At 32.4% G+C, this 24,612-nt stretch overlaps 2 protein-coding genes and 2 long non-coding RNA genes across 4 annotated transcripts; 3 read left to right on the top strand and 1 right to left on the bottom strand.

Annotated features, from left to right (window-relative positions):
* Window positions 1-1,526: 1,526 nt before the first annotated feature.
* On the top strand, window positions 1,527-12,103 carry LOC115890066 (leukocyte receptor cluster member 8). Its single transcript, XM_030910192.1, has 8 exons — window positions 1,527-1,725; window positions 1,877-2,698; window positions 2,756-3,090; window positions 3,479-3,709; window positions 5,392-5,674; window positions 8,971-9,169; window positions 9,283-9,490; window positions 11,470-12,103. Exons 2-8 carry the CDS (start codon window positions 1,886-1,888, stop codon window positions 11,630-11,632), a joined length of 2,232 nt encoding a protein of 743 aa, XP_030766052.1. The 5' UTR covers window positions 1,527-1,725; window positions 1,877-1,885; the 3' UTR covers window positions 11,633-12,103.
* A 1,160-nt stretch (window positions 12,104-13,263) lies between these two features.
* Window positions 13,264-17,461, bottom strand: LOC115890099 (polyadenylate-binding protein-interacting protein 1). The gene is made up of 6 exons (XM_030910240.1): window positions 17,031-17,461; window positions 16,761-16,976; window positions 16,425-16,697; window positions 16,193-16,368; window positions 15,946-16,074; window positions 13,264-14,812 (listed from the first exon to the last, which is right to left on the bottom strand). The coding sequence occupies exons 1-6, from the start codon at window positions 17,316-17,318 to the stop codon at window positions 14,713-14,715; spliced, it is 1,182 nt and encodes a 393-aa protein (XP_030766100.1). The 5' UTR covers window positions 17,319-17,461; the 3' UTR covers window positions 13,264-14,712.
* A 579-nt stretch (window positions 17,462-18,040) lies between these two features.
* On the top strand, window positions 18,041-18,814 carry LOC115890170. Its single transcript, XR_004051584.1, has 2 exons — window positions 18,041-18,203; window positions 18,315-18,814. It is a non-coding gene; the product is annotated as an uncharacterized LOC115890170 (long non-coding RNA).
* A 115-nt stretch (window positions 18,815-18,929) lies between these two features.
* Window positions 18,930-22,925, top strand: LOC115890219. Its single transcript, XR_004051600.1, has 4 exons — window positions 18,930-19,041; window positions 19,799-20,019; window positions 20,203-22,408; window positions 22,855-22,925. It is a non-coding gene; the product is annotated as an uncharacterized LOC115890219 (long non-coding RNA).
* Window positions 22,926-24,612: the final 1,687 nt, after the last annotated feature.

The raw sequence follows: 24,612 nt of genomic DNA on the forward strand, positions 1-24,612 counted from the left end.
AAAAACATTAATTTTTAATGAAGGAGCCTTAGAAAAATAGATTTGATTGTCTAATGTTTTTAGTGTCTTGTCCTGGCCGGTTAAAAGATGCCTAAATCGTATTTTTAATCATATCTCCTTTTTTTCAAATGGAACGAGGGTGGCTCATTGGGATATTTCGAAAAATATATTTTTTTTCAAATATAATTTGGTACCACACACTTGATATTTCGAGTCAAATTGTCGTTATGAATCGCATGTCGCAATTGCAAATAATCCATATTCGAAAATGTCAAAAAGTTGACGTATGTGATATATCATTTTATTCAGAGTGTCATTTTCTATCGAACAAAGTAAAAAAATACCGAGGGTGCCATTTAAAAATCAAAAGTTGTAGTCATTTCCGGTGAAACAGGAAGTGACAGTTTATTACGTCAATAAATCCTAATTTATGTCATATACAGGGTGTCCCAAAAATAAGTGCAAGTATTTAACTGTCAGTATAGTTCAACCCCATGCCTAATGCATGAGGTTTTTTTGGCGAAAAAAAATTATTGAAAATTCGAAATTTTTTGGAAATTTTTCTTAGTTTTTAGTTAAAAAACATATAATTTCTTGATAATATGACAACATAGGTATTAGTAGGTAAAATCCAGAAAAGAACCAGTTTGTCAAAACTTTAGCAAAAAAATCATTTTTTTGTGAAATTTTCAAAATAAAATAACTCCGTTATTTTGGACTTATTTGAAAAACGATAAAGAGAAAATATGTTTCTTTTATCGAGATCTACCACCCCTGTACTTGCACTTATTTCTGGGACACCCTGTATATTTTCACAAAAAAAATCAAAATTAAATCGCGAATATTGATTTTTTTTCTAAAAATCTTCGAAAGTGGATAATTGGGATTTTTAAACTTTTAAGTGTTTGGCATTTTGATCAGTATCCACCTACACAACTTGGCTTCCATTTAACCGATTGTATCTCTTCTAGTTTCAGCGATACCAATGATAAGGCTTGAACTTAGAACACCCTGTATATTTACAAAAAAATGTTTAAAATGTCCGTTATTGCTCGCATGTTTTATGAAAAAGATTGGTGAGAAAAATTTCAAACTAGAAACTTTTTTATAGCGCTTTTTTTGAACACCAAGTCACCCCTGTATGTAAAAACTCTACAAGGTAACCACAAGAACTACAAGGTAATAAAATTAACGATAACATCGACTAAAAATGATTTATCAAAACATAAATCTAAATAACAACTGCGATAATTTAATACACTTACATAAAATAAGCATTTGAAGCCAGATTTTTACAACAAATTAAAAATATATCAGATACCTATAGATCAAATTCAAAATTGCCGCCTCATTTATTTATACTAATTTCTGAACGCCCCCGGTATAAAACCATATGTATAAAACCGACCTGTCACCTGTCAATACAAATTGCAATATAGTTCTTCCTTCTTCTTTTATCATGTATTAGTAAGAGATGGGTAAACTAAAAAACATCCAATCACGATGCAAGATTTGAAGTCCATTTTGGAATTTGGATGTAGTGTAGGTTTCAAAGAATGACAACTTGTGTCGTTTCTCGTGAGAAATTTATCGGAAATATTTAGTTTTCGTGATTTTATAGTGCTAGATATTAATCAGAACACTTAGTGCTTTATCTATTCATCAAATTTTATTTACAGATACTGCATTTTTCCTTTTATTCCATCGTTTTTTTCAACGATTTAGGTGAGTTCTAAGTTCGGCCAATATGGCGATTTTAGAACTTTATATTTATTTCTCTATATTTTTAGAGACTAATGTTAAAACATGCTATAACACTTTATTACTTCACACTCATTTCAATCGAATCAGACATCAAATTTTTTGCTATTTTTAGGTATCCTACATGATGGAAGAAACCGCTACGGATTTAGCATCGATACCTCCGCCTCCAGGGATATCTCCACCACCTTTACCTCCAGATGATGCTCCACCATTACCTCCTGCCCCTCCCAAGCCTGAACCCCAAGAACCACCTCCGGATAATAAAAATGTCCAGGCCGATTGGAATAATTACTTGGCATACATGCACAATTTCAATAATTATGCTTCCTACGGTGCGTACATGCCCCAAAATCACTTCGGTTGGGGTGGTTTCCCTTATTTTAACAATAAAGTTCATCCCCCTTTACCAGGCACTATGCCTAATCACATGAATAACATGAATCCTTATGCAAATAAGCCTGTTAGGTTTCAAATAAACGGTAAGAGATTACCGATGCAGAATGCTTTAGTCAGCAATAATTCGCCTAATAGTGGCGCAGCTAAGAAGAAGCGTAAGAAAAACAGGAATAATAAACAGAATAACCAGAATTTTATGTCGTTTGGGAATCATTTTAATACGCCACCGCCACTACCTCTGCCAGAGGATGTGAAAAATATTCCTAAGCCAGAACCCCCTCCGGAAATATTACCTCCCTTACCCCCCGATAATCCTAAAACTTCAGATTTGTCCCAGAACATGGCCAAAGTGCAGGAATTGTCTGCCAATTTTTCTGTGCCTCCTCCAGGTGGTTCTGTTCAAAATACAGGACAGAACCCTGTTCAAAATGGCGGGCAGAACGCGGCAGACAATCCTACCGATGATTGGCCTCAAAGTTTGAAGGATTACGTTCATAATTGTTATTCGAAATGCAAAACTACTATTGATAAGAATCAGGTAAGTTTATTTTCTGAATTAAAATTGTCAGGATTGAAAAAAAAAACATATTTTTAGGTGGAGATTATCCTAAAGGGTAAAATAACTCACGCATATCAATCAGGGCAGTTAAACAAGGACTGGTCGAAAGAACCTTTGCCCAGCATACATTCAGAAACACAGCAAACTCAGCAACAACAATCGCCTAAATTTACAGGGCAGAGTAAAATAAGCACTGGCGTTTTAGCCCAGTTCCAAAACACCCCCAAGAAGGGCTTATCCCCCGCTTTGGGGGCCAGATTGGGTGGTAAAAATAATTTCAGAGGCAAGATAAACAATTCTAGGTCGAGATCGAGGAGTCCAAGAAGAGGAAGAAGCAGATCTAGGAGTCCGAGAAGACACAAAAGGTCCAGGTATGTTTTTTATATATCTACTGGTGCAGGTGAAAGAAAAATCTGCGTCTCAGAAGTCTTTGAATTGTCTCAATCATAGAAATTATACTTAATATTATAAGGGCATCTACTGTGACGCAATTTTTTTTTTCTGTATCATAAAGTAATCACCCTATACACAGAGTGCTGCAAAATAAATGTGTAAAATATTAAGTGGTGATTTCCTTTGGGATTTCCTGTATGATATACAGGGTATACAATGTATTCATCCAGGAAGTACCAAAAGAAATTACTTAGAGTTTTATCATACAGGCACAAACTTTATAGCACACATAAGATATACAGGGTGTGCCATAATGTTTGGAACAACTAGGAAAAATTATTGCTGAAAAAAGATAATTTGTTATAGTTCATCCAGTTTATCGAGCGATGAAGATGTCAAGCCCGCTGTCAAAAACACAAAGAAAAGTAAACTGGCAGATAGGTTGGGCCCGCAGAAAGGTAAGCCTAACAACAAGATGACCAAGAAACAGAAAGCCAAGGAGAAAAAGGCTAGTTTTTATCAGTCGTTTGGACAAAACATGGAAGAGAACAATGAGGTGCTTCAACAGAGAGCCGCCAGATTTAACAGTATCAATAGGTAAGCTTTCCTTTCTGCTAAATACATCTGTGTATCAAAATTTATTGTTGTCAAAGCCATTTAAGTTTTGAAACACCCTGTATATTAAATAGTAGACTGTTTCAAAAAAATCGACTATTTTTTTTCCTTAATTATATCTGAAAATGTTGGAAATTATGAAAAAAAAAATACTGTGAAAGAGTTTGATTAATATTAATTCTCTTAATATTAATATTAAGAGGTGCCCCATCGAAAATGTCCATTTGATTAACATGGGATTTTTTTGCAACTTTGGAATTTTTTAACTCTTAACGAGTTTTCGCACTAGATGGGTCGAAAGATATTCTTGTAGAGAATTGAATTCATGTCTTCTCAAAATACTATTAAGGTTGCCTACCCCTCAAACAAAGATTTTCCTAGATATTTTCATTTACATGTTTTGATCTGAGTAGACCTTTATTATTTGATAAAATCTAGGTGGCGGTGATATGTCTGACGTTACTTCAACATAGCTGTCTAATTAGTCCAACTTTATCAACTAGTTATCGTTTTGTGTCAGTGAAAACAAAAAAAAATCAGAAATTTGCCGAAAATGCAAACTTATCCTACATCAGAAAGAATTGATATGATTCTATTAGTTGTAGTTGGTTAGGTTATGCATTCACCAATTAATAAAATACTTAAATGCTCCTGATTTTATCTAGTCTGGTTTTTTTATGGGGATATATTAAAGACAGTGTTTACAAAACTCAATCAACTATTGTCAACAACATGAGAGAAATTATTGTATTGTTTTTTAAAATGAAAAGATCCTTTTGAAAAGACAATAATTTTATGCAGTTAACAGGAAAGGAAGCCTTTTGAGCATTTGATTTCATCTAGCTAATTTTTGTCACATAATTATAGGTTTATATTTAGTTTTAATTCTGTAATAATTAAAATATGTTTTAAACGTGTATATTTTTATTACCGTTGAGTATTTTACAATCTTTAATTTTTGTTAAATTAACAAAAGGTATATCACACAGCCACCTAGATTTTTTCAAATAATAAAGATCTACTGAAGCAAAATCATAAAAATTAAAATATCTAGGAAAATCTTTGTCTGGTGGTAGGCAACTTTAATAATATTTTGAAGGTATACAAATTCCGCATTGAACACCAGAAAAATATATTGGGTGTTCCATTTAAAATAAAGGAGTAACTTGCTTTTAGAAGTGACTAATGTCCATATTAATTTTGTCCCACCTTCAATTTGGTTTAAAATACAATGGTTACTGTAATTAAATAACAGGCTATACAGAGTCAACTAAAATTTAGGTAGCTGTTATAGAAATTTAAAATTTACTTTTCATTGTCACAAAATGCGAAATATCTCAAAATTCTTGGATTTTTGGTATATGCTTCTTTAATTAAACTCACCTTTATTTTTTTCCTATAATCCGAAAATTAATTAATATATTGGGTGTTCCATAAGAAAAAACACAACTTTGATGTGTAACTTTTTTTGGGGACACCCTGTATAATTCTATATATTTTTAAAAAATGCGTTCAGTTAACCTACATATTATGCTGCCAAAATTTCATTTCGATATAAACTACCGTTCTCCTTGGCGCTTCACAGCTATCCAGCCGGGTGATGGAATTATCGTTTTTTAAACCTTATAAAAAACAGTCTATTAAACCTGGTAGTCTCTTTCCAGGTCTTCTAATAGTCCGAGCGTAAGTTCTCAAATTCGGTTCGCCATAGACGTTGTGGGCGACGCCTCGGCCAACGATTTGGACTGGACGGGCATGCACATCATAGGAACGTGTCAGGACATAGAAAAGTCGTTTCTTAGACTGACCAAAGCTCCGGAAGCTTGTGATGTCCGTCCGGTGGAAATCTTGCGGAAATCTCTGGACAATATCAAGGATAAGTGGCTGGAAAAGCAGGATTATTACTACGCTTGCGACCAGTTGAAGAGTATCAGGCAGGATTTAACGGTAAGTTCATTTTTATTTGGGATTTCTTTATAGGCTGTACTTAAACTGCTGTTAAACGGTAGCTTACTAAAATGTCGTTAAACGGTAGCTTACTAAAATGCTGTTAATAGGTATGACGTCGTTGATGTGACGCAGTTGACGGCTTTATGAAATATAGGAATTTTATAAGGACTAACCAACGCTATCCACCCCACCAAATAACCAATTTAACCAACGCAACTAACCTCGACACTGATAAAAAAAAATTAAAAAACAAATATAAATTAGTAAAAACCAACCAACCTCACCAAATAACCAACTAACCAATGAATTAACACCCTCCAAATAACCACGCTAACCAACCCGCCAAATAACTAAATCAATCCAACCAAAATGAGTGAAACGAATGCAATAAGATCACGCTATAAGAAAAAAATATATAAAAAAGTCTTGGTCAGCGTGAGATTTGAACCCCGGACCATTCGCATACGAACCGATAGCCACAGGTGCTCTTGCAATATGCTTATGACCAGGCATTACTTTCCGCCGACATGAACGACGTCACAATATCTATTAACGGCATTTTAGTAGGCTACCGTTTAACGGCTGTACATCGTTCTTTATATGTACGGTAATCGCAAAACAAATTCCGCTGCACGTGATCAACTTTGAGTGACAAGCGATGGCGACAGCGCTGCCAGATTGTGATGGATTTATGAGATGAATCTTAATTTAAAATTGACAAACAACATATTTATTATATATTTTTTAAAGAGTTTCACGTTTTATTTTTAATTTAATAAGTAATATTTTATGGTTTGGTAAAGTAATTGATTTATTGGTTTTATAGCTTATTTTACTTATTACATATTGGCAAAAACTAGTTCGTTATGAAGATAATTACAAGCGTTATTATGGGTTATTTATTTATTGATATACATCTTACAACGCCATAAGTGGTAATAACAAATAAGAGGGTGCTAGTAATGCACAAACTAATAATCACAGAATTTAATAAAAACTAACTTTGAAAGTGGTACCGTATGATCGAATAAAAACGGCGTCAGCGATGGCTATGAAATGAAGATCGCTGTCATTTTATATGTAAATTTATATAGGAAATGCCATCGATCGTCATTTCCAAGCCAACTGGACGCCGTTTTTATTCGATCATACGGTATAATGTGCTTATCAATCAAAATTACTTTTCTGACTGCAGTCAAGGGTAATAAAGGACCTTTATTGTCACGTTCTCGTTCAAAGTAATAAAAAAAAACGAGAATTGCTCATAAAAATTCAACAACACGATATTATACAAAATAATGACTGACATTAGGATAATTGTCAAATAATAAACGACAACGTTGCTGAACACGGTGCAATGGGACTAACACATTGTAGCTAGTGATGTTAATATTTCGGAAACTTTTGATTGATGTAGGAAATTTCCGAAACTTTCGGAAATTTATGAAATTTTAGTAAATTTTACAATTTTACATATTTTTAGTTGGTTAGGTGGTTGGTTGACATTTGATACTAACATGTAAGTGGAAAAAAAAACAAACATAATATTAGTTTTTATATTTTTAATAAACAATACATAAGTCCTAATAGTCATAAACATAACATATAACAAAAATTATTTGGTAACATTTGTACTTTGTACATAAACCATGACGAAAACTATGACTATGAACTTAAAAAAAAACAAAAAAGCACGAAATATAAATTTAAGAAACGTAAAACACAAATAACTGAATTATTCTGAGTATCTAAATTTTATAATTTTTACATATTTTTTTGTTGATACAATGAATAAATTAGATAGACATTTGATACCAACATGTAAGTGGAAAAAAAACAATAAACATAATATTAGTTGTTATATTTTTAATAAACAATACATAACTCCTAAAAGTCATAAACATAACATATAACAAAAATAATTTGGTAACATTTGTACTTTGTACATAAACCTATGACTATGAACTTAAAAAAAAAGCACGAAATATAAATTTAAAAAACGTAAAACACAAATAACTGAATTATTCTATTCCGGAATACTTTCAGGCGCCGAGCTGGTCCCATCTTCATAGGGTATTATAGTAGTAGTAGTAGTACTGTCTTCGTCAGTTTTTATTTCCAAATCAGGTATATTTGATGTATCATCTGGTTCTGATTCTGAAGGATGGACCTCTACCTCCACGGGTTATAGTGGTTCTGGAGGAGTTTCATGTTGTTGCATATCATGTTCCATATCCACTTTTTGTTTTTGTGGTAATAATTTATTGTTATGAGCTACGAACATTATTTTGCCGGCTCTTTGTGCAGTTAAGCGATTCCTTTTTTAGTATGGATAAAACTGTAAGTACTGAAAGTTCTCTCAGTGGCTGCAGATGACGTTGGTAAAGACAGCAGAGCAACAGCTAAATATTTCAACTGAGTATTTTTACATATTGCCTGCCACCAACTTAGACAGTCTACATTTTTTTGACATCCAAACGCGCAATAATTTGTTACGTCTGTAAAAATGGCTTCTTTATTATTGACAAACTGAGGATGTTTGTTGGTGATATTGTTAATAAATTCCATAGCGGCTATGTGTTCTTCATTGTTAAGGTGCTCTCCCAGGAAACAGAGGGGGCCAAGAGATTCGCGGCAAAATGCATTATTTTAAGAGCCATACGTTTTCTATTTTGTAAGGCGGAGAAGCATTTTTGTTCTTCTGATTTAAGAATAGGCATACTTGATACACTTTCGTTAAATTTTTGCTCAATGTCTTGAATTTTGAAAAGAAATTTCTTGCAAAATTCGGATTTTTGCGAATATTCGCGATTTTGGGACCGAATATTTCGGAAATTTCTGAAATTTCCTGCAAAATTCGAATGGAAATATTCGCTACCAACATCACTATTTGTAGCGATAATAAAATTCGATTTAAACTAATTTTTGCAGCTTTAATCTAAATAAAATATCTATTATAATCATTTGCTCTATAAAATAAAATGAAGAGCTGCTCGGTATCTTAAATTATACAACAAATTTAAACATTTTTACCAAAATTTCATTTAGTCGGGTTTATAGACTTTAGTATCAATGTCGATATGATTGATGACGTGCATCGGAAAATGTTTTGCGATTACAATAGATAATTTATATTTTGTTGTCTTTTTTGCGAAGTTGTCAGTAGGAGGAAATATTGTCCGAATTAAGGGATTTTACTCATTTTTCCCTTTTTCTACAACGTTGCCAATACGAACAGACATTCTCAAAATTAAGGGATTTCGAAAATAATTGATTTTTTTTTGTTTTCTTAGGTACAGGGAATTAGAAACGAATTCACGGTCGAGGTATACGAAACGCACGCGCGCATAGCTCTAGAAAAGGGCGACCACGAGGAATTTAATCAGTGTCAGACGCAACTAAAGTCGCTCTATAACGAGGTCGGCGGTAAAAATCGTAGTGAATTCATCGCCTACCGTATCCTGTACTTCATCTTCACGAAGAACACATTGGGTAAGTCGGCATTTTTAATGAAAATCATCTAATTTTTTGTTATAAGTATTTACAGCCCATTTTACTATAGATAGTTCTGCATATGCATTATTTTTGTTTTTTTTTCGTTTCAGATATAATGACGATACTGAAATCGCTGCCCAAGGGCGACAAATCGAACCCTTGCATAGCGTTCGCGTTGCAGGTGCGAGCGGCGTGGGGCGCGGGCAATTTTCACAAATTCTTCGTCCTCTACCTCACCGCGCCGCTCATGACCGGCTTCCTTATCGATTGGTTTATAGAGCGGGAGCGAAAAGCGTACCTTAAGTGCATCGTCAAAAGGTAGGTGGCAGCGAATTTTCAAAGAAAACGCCTCGAGAGAACTACACGATTGTTTAATATTTGCATCGGGACAAATGAACTACTACTGAGATTCGTCCTATGCATGATTCTTCGTAATAAGATTAGCGTAAAGTATAATTCGGTCGCTGGTTTTATGAATTTGTAGATTTAATACAAATGAACTACTTTAAAAATTAAATGAAACGAATTTTCAAAGGAAAAACTACGGTCGCTTAATATTTGCATCGGGACAAATGAACTACTGCTAATATTCGGCCTCTGCATGATTCTTTGTAGTAAAATTAGCGTGAAGTATAATTCGGTCGCTCGTTTTATGAATCTGGATTTGATACAAAAAACAAGTGAACTACTTTAAAAATAAAGTGGAGCGAATTTTTAAATGAAACGGCTCGAAAGAACTACGGTCGTTAAATATTTTCATTGGGACAAATGAACTACTGCTAATATTCAGCCCCTGCATGATTCTTCGTATAGTTCGGTCGCTCGTTTTATGAATTTGTATACAAATGAACTACTTTAAAAATTAAGCGAAGCGAATTTTCAAAGGAAACAGCTTGAAAGAACTACGGTCGCAAAATATTTTCATCGGGACAAATGAACTATTGCTAATATTCGGCCCATGATTCTTTGTAATAAAATTAGCGTAAATTATAATACGGTCGCTCGTTTTATGGATTTGTAGATTTGATACAAATGAACTACTTTAAAAATTAAACGAATTTTCAAAGGAAACAGTTTGGAAGAACTACGGTCGCTTAATATTTGCGCCGGGACAAATGAACTACTGCTAATATTCAGCCTCTGCATGATTCTTTGTAGTAAAATTAGCGTGAAGTATAATCTAGATAAATCTAGATTTGATACAAAATACAAATGAACTACTTTAAAAATTAAGCGAAGCGGATTTTCAAAGGAAACAGCTTGAAAAAACTACGGTCGCAAAATATTTTCATCGGGACAAATGAACTATTGCTAATATTCGGCCTCTACATTATTTTTGTAATAAAATTAGCATAAAGTACAATTCATTGAGTTATGTTGATTTAATACAAATTATCTACTTTAAAAATTTCATTTGATGACGGAAACTATTTTCGTTCAGTACACCGTTGATATTGTGTTAACGCATTCGCTTTCTGACCGGATTTTGTTAGTGGTACAAATGGACTACTAATCGAAATTCGTTTTTCTATCATTTATATCTTTATAATTAGTTTCTCTTTCAGGTGTTGATGGCGTATGTATTTTTTTATCTGATTTTAAGTTAAACATACATACTGTAGGATCGCAAAAAAGAGCGTCAGAGTGGCCTTTGGAATAACAATCGCTGATAATCTCTGTCGGGCCAACCTCGATAGATTTTAATAAATTACTTATAGGGGTCAACCTGACAAAATTAATCAGCGTTTATCATTTCCAAGGCCACTGTGACGCCGTTTTATTTTATGATCGGTTCTTATTTTAGAATTTTGGATATTAATAATTGAACTGTCATATTTTAAAAGCAGTATTGTTTTTTTTTCTATTTTTATACTACTGTCCTTCAATTTTGACTTAAAATTGCACAGAACTATTTATTTTTTTGTATGTATACTCTATATTTGGTTTACAGAAGATGTGCTTTAAAGTAGGTTTGTTTATTTTATTATTAATTTGATTAATTAGTTTTCGTAAACTTAGTTTATTAAATTTTATTTAAATACAAATCTTTTTTTCTTTCCTTGAATTGTTAAAACGAGTTTTTAGTCGTCTGTCAATTATAATACAGGTACTTGGGACAATACTTTTTAAAACAAGCTTTTTAATGATAGGTTTACCGATAATTTTTCAAATATCGATATTCAAAGTATCGATTTTTTTTAAATACGTCCTTCCCTACTGAAAGCACATCTTCGGGGTTCCCCCTTTTGATGGGGGACCTATTCCGACCTTTAACTTAACTCTGTTTTTATGTTTAGCTACCGGCAGACGGTCGCCGTCGAATTCCTAGCCAAAGAATTGGCGTTCCGCACTGTCGAAGAGTGCCTCGACTTTTTAGAGCCGTTCTCATTGGCGTACGCCGACCCAGGAAAGAAATCGATCGATTGCAAAAGTAGCATGGCCTGTCTGGCCAATTTCTGAGCTCAAGAACACGCTCCCCGAATCCGTTTTCCAATAAAATAGAACTTATATTCCGAAAAATTGAAATTTTCCTAAAAAATACGTTGTGGTCTACGAAACGTCTTCTGCAGCTGCTTTTTTTATCAATTTAGCGAGTATTTTTTCACGAAGAAATACGTTTTTTTCTTCCCAAAAGAGAGTCAAAGGCTAGTGATAGATTTTAAGGCCACGTTGATTTTTTTTTTCGCCCTGTATATTACCATGGATGCTGATGATGACTGGTTGTTTGACCTGAAGAGATAGAGGATGGATTTTTTCATTATATAGGAGTTCCTTGTGTATTATGGAAGATTTTTTGTCTTTTTTTCCCTCCATGATGGAAATGCATCATGTTTTCTGATGAAATGGTTGCTATTATACTACAGCATTACTGTTACTTGTGTATAGTAATTATAAATATATTTAGGTACCAATAAATCAACTGTTTTTTCTTGTAAATTGTGTTTTTTTTAACATCCATATTTGAGTTTGATATTTTGAAATAATTTTTACGTGTGCCAGAAAGTTTGCGACAAACAAATTTTTTTTTGTTCTAAAAAAGTTTATACAGAATTTCTTCAATAAGTCCAATATTACAGTTGGAACCTTTGGTGTTACACAACAAAATAAAATACTAAATCACCACAATACATCAAAACACTTTTACGCTGGGCGCGCTTTTTACTAATCATGTTAGCATCATCAGCAGATGATTAAGACATGGTTAGCAAAACGCGCGTCCAGTGTAAAAGTAAAAGTGTTTTGGTGTATTGTGGTGATTTAGTGTTTTATTTTGACGTCCAGTATCAAAAAACACATTTGTTGCGGACTTTTTGTACACACCCTGTACAAAATGTTTAGTTTTTAGTGAAGTTTATGAAGTGTGGTGTGATATTTTTTGAATATGTTAAGAAGCAAGAGTCATATTACGTGAACAATACGTTTTATATACGCTGTGGCCGAGAAAATAAATGGCGTCAAGTTTGTTGGGAAATTACGATCTATTATAACATAATTTTATATATGAAATGACAGAGATCTTCATTCACAAGTCATCCCTGACGCCGTATTTATTTTTCAATTGTATGGTACTGTATGATCGAAAAAAAAACGGCGTCAAAGACGGTTGGGGAATGACCATCGATGATAATTTTGGCGAGGTCAATCTCTAGACTTTATTTACTAAAAATTGACATAAAACTTGTCAAAATTAACATCGATTACGGAAATATTAAAAAAAGATTGGACGTTTTCAGACACGTCTATTTCAAATAATTATTTTTTCTGGAATTTTAAACTATACCATTTAAAAATCATGTTTACTCAATATAACAATAAACATCCTTCTTAAGGCCAACGGGCAGTAAGCGCTATTAAAAAATGAAGAGTATGGGCCGAGTAATGACGTCTAGGACTTGACCTCGAGAAAATTATCATCGATTGTTGTTCCGCAGCCGTCTTTGACGCCGTTTTTTTTCTATCGTATGATATATATACCGGATGTTTAAAATTCGATTCTCATCATAGGAATCTCGGAAACTGTAAGAGATGTGGTGGCTCAACCAGGGGTTATTTTTAAAGAGGTTTTGAATGAAATAAAACTGCAAGAAATACCTTAAATTATCATTTATTTTATTTTTTTGGGGTGCATTAATATTACTTTTTAAGATACTCTTACTACAAATATATTCACTTGGTTTCCAAAACGATGGACGCGCTAAGAAAACCCCGAATCAAATGTAACAAAACACGTACAAAATAAGGACATCTAACGAATATCTAAGCTATTTATACGTATTCGAGCCAAAATTTACATAACACGCATTCTTTTTCAAATGATATAATAATATGTACCTACAGGATGTCCTTTTTTTAATTTGTAGCATTTAACAGCAGTTTTATACCACACTAAATTTTAACAAATTAGTTTGGGCAAACATTTTTGTTCAATTTATTTGATAAGAACTTTGACAGGTACCAAACCGCTGTAAGAATAATCCTGTAATTTGTTTAAAAAAAGTTTCTCGCTCGAGAACGCTATTATAGCTGTAAGGTCGGCAGTTTCTAAAAAACATGAAAATAAATTTAATATTTTCTATCAAAAATTTAATTATATTTTTCATCAATTAACAAATAAATTGACATCTGAGTAATGTTTTTTTTTCATTTTCAGGTTATTTGGGTTCCACAGGTAATTATTTTATTTTTATTTACTTTTCAATGACACCCTGTATATATTGTATTGGATACAAAGATGTTTCTAAATTGATTTTTACAGACTAGAATCATTTTTTATATTTCCAAATTACAAAAGATAGTAAAATGTTACTAATGTGTACAGGGTGACCTAGTATTCCAAAGAATCTCAATCATGTGTTTTCCTCAATATTTTTACTCCAAAATAGGCATATAGGGTGATTCAAATATGTTTTATTTGAAATTGTGGAGAAAATACAGTATATACAGTTTTGACTTAACCTGTACATACCGTGCAATATCGTGTATTTTAGTATAATTAGTATTGAAAAGGACAAAATTATAAAATATTTCCTATTTTATAATTTTGAAAGAGTATGCAGAAAATCTAGTCTAAAAAATAGACAGCTTTGAAAAAACACTCTGTATTGATCAAGAATTTATAGTCTTTTTTAAAAATGGTAAATTTTTTTGCAACATTCCATTTTAAAAACTATATACAATCTCAAATAAGAAACCTGAGACTTTTTCAAAACAATGGATCACCCTGTATATTGGAATTTAGTTTAATTCGCTAAAAAATTGCGATTTTTTTTATTTTCTCCGAAAAATGTCATTGTCATTTTGAAATACGTCAATTTATTTTCCCCCAATACTTTCTTTCTCAAAAAAATCTAATTGAAGCTTTTAGAAACCACCTTTTTTTTTTGAAAACACCACTTTAAATACACGGTTTTTTTTATCTCTTACACAATTCTAATATAAAGTCCGAAAATCAATAAATAAAAAGAGTTAACTTAATCAGACGAGTTTTTTTTTCATTTTTGTTCGTAAAGCAACTTTTAACACAATGGAAAAAGAAAGAATTAGCCTTTACTTAATTTTACAAACTCCTGGAAAGCTGCTTGAATCTCCTCGTCCATTTCCGGCTCGGGGTCGCACAGGGCGTCAGGGTCTTCATTGTCACTAAAATTGACGTTTAAATGACGTTTCGTTACGGACACAGATACGGAAAATTTTTTGTCAAATTTAATGTGTTATATTTTTGTTAATTTTAGACCAAATTTCATTATTTTTTTAACAAACTGTATATAAATCTAATAACTTTAATTCCTAAACTCAGTTTTTTATAAACTTTATTATTTGGCTTATTATACAGGGTTAATCGAAAGGTCGTTTTTTATCCTAACTTTAAAACACCCTGTGCAATAATTTCGTCAGAAAATTTTCCTGAGACATATTTTTCGGCCAGAACCATGTCTCCTGAGCATTTTGTTTTTTGGCTCATGTCAATAGATGCCTTGGTTAATTTTTAAGAGCGAAGTATACATGCCACCAACAATGTGCAATTTTTTCAATTATCATTACTTTTTGGTATTAGATTTTAATATGAGGAGGTGACTTTGGTGGCTATTGTCATACTATCATATTGAAGCTACATTAAAAAAAGATTAATAACAATAACAGAACTAACGATATTAAAGAAAACAACTGTAAAAACTAAATACACAAACAAAAAAAATTGTAAAAAAGACCCTAATACATTGTATTGCCTCCCGTGGCTGCTATAACTGCCTGTAGATGTCGGTTCATATTGCCAAGTGCTGCAAATATTGTGTTATGTTTTCCCATTCTGCTGTAAGGTCCAAACAAAGTTCATTTTATTAAGCTTGCGCCACTTCGCGAACTCTAACATTCCTGGCAAACATGTTCTATAGAGTTCATATCTGTTGAACATGCCGGCCAGTTCATAGTAGTGTATAGTCACCAAATACAATAGTCACCAAAGCCACCTCGTCATATTGAAAAATCACATCAAAAAGTATATTATATATAAAAGTGTTTTAAAGTTAAGGTAAAAAACGACCCTCCAAAAAACCCTGTATAATTAGCCAAATACTAAAGTTTATAAAAAACTGAATTTACGAATTAAAGTTGTTATATTTATATACGGTTTGATAAAAAAAATATAAAAATAGGGCTAAAAATAAAAAAAATTACTATAACACTTTAAATTTGACAAAAAAAATTTCGTTGCGTTTTTTTTGCATCTAAGTGTATAAAGTTATACGAGATTAGTTTATTTTTGTAAAACTTACATAAGATACTCGCTGTTGGTTGCATAAGCAGCCAAAAATTCGTTCTCCTCATTTGTCAAAACTTCTCCGTTGCTCTCATACAAAATACCTTTCACCATTTCCTCATAATCATGATCATATTCTGTATAACTATAAAAGAAAAACAACATTAAATCCATTATTATACAGGGTGTGCTAGAAAGTTCGCTTGAATTTGCAATTTTATACGAACTTATAGCCCTGCTTTCTATAAAAATAACTAACTTACTCAGAACTATGTGGAGACTCTGTACTTCCCCTACCCCAATTCGACTCTCTCAAATTTATCACAGAAACCAGCAAGGTCAAGGCGGAACCCTTTATAGTATTCTTCAGCAATCGAAGCTGCGCAAACAAGTCGTCCAGGGCCTGTTTATTGTTTTGTTCCAACGAATAACCCGTCAACTAATATCCAAAACATTTTTATTAATAATAATCACGTTTAAGACATTAATACTAACCTTTAACGCCTGGCAAATACACTTAACATTGTCATCTCCGCCAGATGTGAGTAGTTTTTTAAAGGACTCAACCAAAAGAGCCCCATATAAACTGTCATGGGGGAGTTGCGTGTATAACTCGGCTATAAAGAGCACAACGTTCTGTTTATTGGTATGGTCGTTTAATGCTTTTTGACATTTCAAATGTAAATCTGCCCTGAAACTGGGACACTTTTGCTCAACGTACCAACAAAGCCTTGCACCATTGTAACGGAAGTTTGGACATGTTATTGCCTGGAAAAGTCAAGTTTTACAGAGTCAATTATAAAATATATAGACAAAATTCAAATTTCTTACCTCGTTTACCATAAGATTAGTAATTTCAGACATAGCCAGAATATCATCAAAATATGGGTAAATTGTCTCCATAAAGACCATAAGCAGATCGTCAAACTGCCCAGGATACTTAATAAGGGAAGAAATGATTTGTCTTAACCTCAGCATGTCCAGGGATTCATCGTTACCATATCCGTTGGTAACGTGTTCATAATCTGAATACTCATGGTTATTAGGCTAAAAAAAGGATTAATCTTAGTAATTATAGGAAAAGTAAGACATTGTGTTTACTTCATTGTTTTTAGAATTTCTAATAAGGGCAATTCTATTCTGTGCATGACTTTTTGGTGTCTGATTTGTTATGACGACGTTTTGTTGCAGCGACTGCGAAAGTTGCTCGAATCTCACGGATTGGGGGATGAATTCTGGTGCGTCGGGCTTAAGAGTGGACTGTTCGACGTCGATTTTTAGCGAGGGGGTGCTAGCAGCTCCAGTTTGCTGGTCTTTCGGTAGCCTCATAGGTTTCTGAACGCTCGTCTTTTTCTGCCACAGAGGGTCGGCGTGTGGCTCTTTTTCCATGTTTACAGTATCAAACGCATCTAGTTTATACGATAAATATTACAAATACACATCCACGAAAGCAAACACAAAACAAGAACTAAACAACAGCGCAAAATCCACCGCAGAGGTCATTTCCTCAAGTGTCAAAATTGTTTCAGGTTAGGACGATTTGAAATAAAAACAAGAACAAATTATATAATTTTAGTGTTTTTAACCTTATACTTTCATGCGGTATATTGAAAATGATGGGTAAACAAATAAAATTAAAAGATAAATATTTGTAACACGTTATTTTTGAAAATTATTGTTAATAGTATAATTTTCAAATAATAGAGGGCTCTGTAAAAACATTGTTTTTCGCCTAAAATTGCAGGTTTCTTTAAAATAAAATTAAGCACTTTGGCAATTGCCTCATAGATGACGGCACCTGTAACAAAAATTTACAGTATTCTTTAATGTTGAAATTCAGATACTATACGTTAGATGGCAGCCCCATCTAGTATAAATATTACAGATTTCTCTAAATTTAAAATTTGCTTAATGTGAGTTAGATGTCCCCACATGTCATATTTTTACAGATTTTTATAATTAGTTAGTTTGGTAATTGTCAAATAGATGTCCAGATTGACTTTGAGACGTCTATTTGCTGCATTTGCTCTTAATGTGCATGTGCTCCTCGTAAATATTGTCTGGTTAGTCATTTAAATTTTAATCAGAGATACGATACTCATAGAAATGTTTTTAACGCTTTATATCCTTCTAAATTACAAATTATTTTTTTTATTCACAGGTTTCATAAAAACTATTTTTCTAATGGTCAGTTTAGATTTGTGATTTGATTTTTTACACCTGTGTTGCCAAGATGTTAGCGAAGTCTTTAAACTAATCTAAATCAATATTTTTGTAAGTATAAAACAAATTGAACCGTTAAGAAATCATGATAAATATATTAATTATATCATATAAATATTGTTTGAATAGCATAAATTACCTAAATAACATTATTTCTTTTAGATTCACTTTACCTTATTCAACTTTGTGAGATTGAAAATGGCAGGATTTTTTAATTTTAATTTTGAGGAAGCCAAAAGGCTCTCCGGGTTCTCAGACTGGATCAAAAATAGCGAAGGAAATTGGACGATCCAACTGGCTATGACAGAATGACAGAATATCGCTACCATCCTGATGCTATAGTTTTGGTGATTAAAAAGAATAAATTAGTGATTACTGCCCGGAAAGGGGTGCTTGGAAGTAATGGACAAAGACAAACATCTGCAATGAGAGCGTTCAGTGGGAGTATTCACTACCTGATGGAGTAGGGAAAGTGAAGGAGATTGTAAGGGCCTGGCACAACGGTACCCTTTCAGCTACCTTAATCGAATAAATATAGGGTCATCTCAACGCCACGCGACGCCGACGCATATTAATCATATTATGTAAAAAATATATATGTTTATTTAAGAGCCTGCATTTGTAGAATATACACACAGTTAAAATAAATGCATTTGTAGACACCGCATTATACTGCAAAAAATGACCATTTTGTTTTACATGGTTTTACACCATTTTTACACGTGCTGAATCTGACAACATTGACAGTGCTACATTTTCCGTTTCCGTTAACGGCGTGATAGTTATGTCGCTCTTACAATTTTTCTGATTTTTTAATAGAAAAAGTGGTTTTTCTGTACAGTATTTGAGTGTATTCTATTCCTTAAGGTCTTTTTAACTTTCTGAAAATGTAAGTAACCATTGCTTTGCCTGTTTTCTATAGTTTTTTTCACTTTGAAATATTTCAATTACATCATCATTACCAGCTGATACATTTTTCAAATTTTCATAATTTTCTTTTTCAAAATCGGGTGTATGAAAACATAGATACTTTCCTCGATGTTTCTGTAGTATGTTAAGAACATATCGTCCCATTGCCGCCAAAAGTCACTAACTTACTTTTTATTACTTCCGAGAAAAATGCGTCTAAAGTTGAATTGCATTGCATAAAGATGTTATAGTTAGCAACTATTCGGTATTAAAATAAAACAAATAGCCAGAAATCGTAGTTAATGACTTTTGCAATCGATTCTCCGCTTCAAAATATAGTTAGTGATTGAATTTGGTTGTTCGGAAAAATGTTAGTTAGTGACTTTTGGCAGCAATAGGACGATATTTACTTAGAATATTGCTCAATATTTAGAGATATTTGATATATTTTGAAGCACTTTTTTTGGTAGTGTTTAAAGATGTTTTTTATTCCCAAAGGTAACTTTTTATGTGTTTATTCATATAGACAAACAAGTATATTCTACGTCTTTTAGAATAAGTCAGCGTTATGGTATACTAAAGGGGCCCCCATTCTGAACAGTTACATAATACCCTTGATAACACTTTAATATAAAAAGAAACATTTCATATTTTTAATGTTAAAAGCTGTCGCCATATTTTTTTAGTTAACACATTTGCTTTGTTTTAATATAATGCTTTAATTATAATTTTTTTAGGGATGTTATTTATAATAATACACACTCAGCACATCTTCTTAGAGTGCCCATCCGCTACGGACGCTGGCGATCATTCTGGCTATAATGGTTTTGTTATAGATATAGATATAGCACATAAAAACCACCTAAAACAAGAGACCTGGGTCACTCCTTATAAAATTCTGATATTTGTCCATCATCGTTCTGGTTTACTGGATTGGTTTTCGATTTTCCAATTAGAAGTAAGTTTATTTTATTATTAAAAACTGTTTTAATAAATTTATGAAATGTTTATTAACACTATTAACAGACTTACCATATCTTTTAAAATGTATTTAAGATTAATATATGAACCAATAAAAAATAAACACAATTATTATAGCATAATTATATCAAATGTAATATTATTTAATTTTTTTTTGCAGATTTTGTACAATAAATTGACGGATGTATACAGTTCCAGGGCAGTACATTTATCATTTTGATGAATATTACCAACAAATGCATCAGGATTTATAAGTATATATATAATAATATATATAGTATATCTAATTTTTATTTCTTTGGCTCAATATATTCTTGCTGGTTTTTAATGTTCATCAGTGGATTTTATCATTTTTTTTTTCAGTTTCTCGAGATACATTTTTATGGTTCCTTATTATAGATACATAAATTGAGACCACCTATTTTTAATTTGGTCAATTTTTTGGTTTTTGGTCACTACTTTTTCTTTTTGATAGAATACCACCTAACCTAGAACTTACCTTCAAGTTGTTTTTGGTTTATTTTTATTTCTTTATAATAACTTGACTCCTATATTTTCTTGATTGTGGGAATAATATCATCATTTATCAATTTTACAAAATATTCCAGCGATTGTATTTCTATGGATTTGTTTGATAAAATATACCTCTACTAAGAACTCATTTGTATAATAGCATTTTTTTTATGGTTAATCATTTCTCTGTTATACCGTTATACCTTGCCTTCTATATTTTTTTGTGTGTGGGCATAATATATTCATTTATCAGTTTTATAAAATATTTCTTTGACTGCATATTTATAGGTCTTATTTCTTTCTTCTATAGCTTTTGACTCTTATGTTTTCTTGATTTTGGAAATAATATCACCTTTTATCAATTCTATAAAATATTCTATTGACTGTATAAGTCTTATTTGTTTGGTAAAGTGTACTTTTATTTCTCTATTATAGCTTGCCTCTCATATTTTCTTGATTGTGGGAAAATATGGTTTACTATTTCTATACAATATTCCATGGACTGTATTTGTGTATAGGTTTTATTTGTTTGGTAAATATCTAATTATTTATAGACAATGGTAAAACATACCATCTACTTAGAATTTTACTTCGTTGATTTCATATCATCATTTTTCTATAATATAAGCTTGACTGGCTAATATCTTCTTCATTGTGGAAAAATAACTTTCGCCATTTATTAAAAAAATCTGACTCGTCCACATATGATGTCATTTCTGGCTTTCCTAGCATTTTCTCCAATGAATTTTCCTGAGTAACATCGACTCCAGAGCATTATAACTAGCCTCCCCTAAGAGGAGGAGGCCCGGGTCACCCCCTAACTCTGATGTTCGGGCATCGATGACCTATGTAGCATGCATGGGTACCCAAGGGAGTCACCACCCTCTGGTTTACGAGCTAGGTGTTCTAACGCTAGAGGCTTCGGCCGGATACGACCTGGCACCCAAGCTACGAGACTTCTTCGTGCACGTATCCCGTGACGTCTCGACAATAGAGGGGGCGGGATATCGGACACATTGAAGATGATGAGGGGGGTCCGCCTGTAGGGGGTCCCGGTGGATGTCCGCTCGAGGGGTGACGAGGGTGACCCGAGACGAGGCTGCTTAGCTGGGATGGGAACTGACTGGTGAGGCTTAATCGTCGCCCAAGGGTTAAATCTGATGAAGGGGGGCGAACTTAAATGCTCTGGAGGATTTTTTCTTTATCTGATTTTCAAATTTTGAATAGATATTCCTGGGAGGAGGCTCAGCATAACCTTTTGCCAATTTTTCCAGCTCTTATTGACCATATACCTATTTGTTTTTTCTTGTTTCCAATGATTGTTTTATAATTTGTATTTTTTTGTGCCATTCTTCTGACTAATGATTCTTCTGATCATTTTTTTTTTCATGTAATTAGACATTTTACTTCTGTTTCGATTGTATTTTTAAATATTTTCTTCTTGTATTGTACTAGCAAATTCTGACCATAAGACACAGAGTTCACAAAGTTTCACTTTTCTTTAAGAGATATGCTATCAAACAAGGCTAACTGTTTTGCTCTGTGTATTATTGCTTATTTTACTCATATTCTTCTAAGACTTCTAAGTCTTTAAACTTATTTCTATTGACACCTACATGGAATTTTATAATTTTGGATTCACTTTCTATCTGATTTTCTTTTCATTTCTTTTCTAATTCCTGTACTGAGTCTTTGAATGGGATATTGTACTGCTTTGGAACAAGGATATCTTGGAACAGCTGCACTTCAATTCAACTACCCTCTTCAAGATGCCATTAGGTTGATTAAGTTTAACATTCAACAGTGGATTGAGAATGAAATTCATTATTGAAGAGGAATCTAATTAATTTTGGGTAAATTATACTAAAAGTAAACACCTAATAGTTTTGTATTTTGTAAAATATGTAGATGTAAATGGTTAATTTCAAATAAAATATCTTGGCGCAATTTTTACTGTAATATAGGCAATCAGAAATACATTAAAAATTTATATTATTTTTATTTTTAGGCAACTATAAATACACTTGCGTGTATATAGAGTTGCCTATACTATCAGTTTGATATTTTTAATTGAGTTTTTAACGCTTTTTTAATTACTGTAATTAAAATATTTTTCAATTATAGATACAGCCAACTTAACTATGTTTTTTCCTTGTGTTACGAAGATTTCTATATATATCTTGTAATATTTGATGCATCCTATCAATTCACTGACTATTTAAAGTTATAGATGTAATAGTTTTTAATTGAGCTTGTTAGTGAACAATTAAATAATTATTTCTTTATATTTTTCTTGCAGAACCAAGAGTTTCCAGGGTCCAAGGGTAGCCAGAAGATTCATTTACCTCAACATAGGCATCGGCATGTCCATCAACACCTTGGATTTTAATATACTTTTTATATTACTATTGTTAATAAAAATATGTTAATAAACAATAATTAATAATAAATGAGTTTGATTGAACCAAAATATATTAGAAATACTGTCTAATCATTATCGAACAAATAGAAAAACAATTTAATTATCAAAGCAAACAGTATATTCTGATACTAAACAAACTTAACAAATTGTTCAGAAATTAGACAGTATTTTATATAAAAATAATACCTATGCGATTACCTCACCTCTTGTGTACTCCTAAATAAAAATTGCACAAAAATTTTAAGTATATACCTCTTTGCTCTTATGTGCTCCTGATACAAATCCGAGAAAATTCAGATTTTAACAAAAATTGAACAAAACATTTTTAATCTTGTCCAAAATCACCGATTTCTATCAGGAACACATAAGTGTGAAGAGGTAAATTCTGTACAAATATTTACCTAGTCGCTCTTATGTACTCCTGATACATACCCGAGAAAATTCAATTTTTGACAAAGATTGCACGAAAATTTTTAAACCTCGTCCAAAGTCGCCGATTTCTATCAGGATCGCATAAGAGTGAAGAGGCAAGGAGCAAATTTAGTACCACATGTAAATATAGCGTTAATCAACGATATTTCTGCTATCTCTAGCACTTCGAACTCGTTTCCAAACTTCAACCCTTAATATCTCGGTAACTATAAGGGTTACAGAGGAACGGAACTCGGCTTTCGATAGGCATTTCAACCCTCTATAAGGGCGCAAAACGAGGGCGCGATCGGAGACCAAAAAATTTTTTGGCGAAAAATGAGGTAAGGGGTTAACCTTCCTTCATTTTTGCCAAAAAAATTTTTTTGTCTCCGATCGCGCCCTAATTATGCACCCTTAGAGATGGTTGAAAGGCGAATCGAATGCCGAGTTCCGTTCCTCGATAGCTCTTTTAGTTTAGAAGTTATGGCCGTTTTTCGAAAAAATCTAACTCGTTCGAACTCGTTGGTCGGGTACTCCATTATTTGACAGGTTGAAATTATTTTGGCCAGCTTTTGTTAAAAGTGAGACGCCTTGAATTTATATCAGGAATATATGAGAGCGAGGAGGTATTTTTCGGTACCAGGGAGTAAGAAGTTACCTTCACCATTTTGTCAAGAATTTTTGATCTAAATTTCTGAACATTTCTTTTTATTTTATTTCTATTTACCAAGTTGAATTTTTTTTGGAAACTTTTGTTCAAAATCTGGAAATGATGGATTTTGTTCAGGAATATATAAGAGCGAGGAGATAAACGTTGGTATTATTTTTATATAAAACTGTCTATTCCATAAGTATCTTAGTAAGAATTATTGAGAGGATTAAAAAGAAATTACTGTTTTTACACAACGCTGATCACCCCTACAGTCTATAAATAAAAAAACAAGTGCATTTTGTATAGTTCGTGTATATTTTCGAATAACAAGGCGATTTATCATCACATTTATAATTTACAAAAAAATAGATAATATATTATTATAAGTAAAACGAATTTAAAAATTAACAATCGCTTGTCCTTGAACTAGCACAAGGACAAGAAAGTAGAGAGGAAATAAAATATCCTAAATAACACATTATTGTCTCTTAAAATAAACGAGTAAACTTATTTTAGAGAGACCAACTCCCACCTCATGACTAGGGATGGGATTTTTTACTATCGATATATCG

The sequence above is a fragment of the Sitophilus oryzae genome, unplaced genomic scaffold (genome assembly GCF_002938485.1).
Source record: "Sitophilus oryzae breed Bouriz unplaced genomic scaffold, Soryzae_2.0 scaffold_85_pilon_pilon, whole genome shotgun sequence".
Taxonomy (NCBI): Eukaryota; Metazoa; Arthropoda; class Insecta; order Coleoptera; family Curculionidae; genus Sitophilus; species Sitophilus oryzae.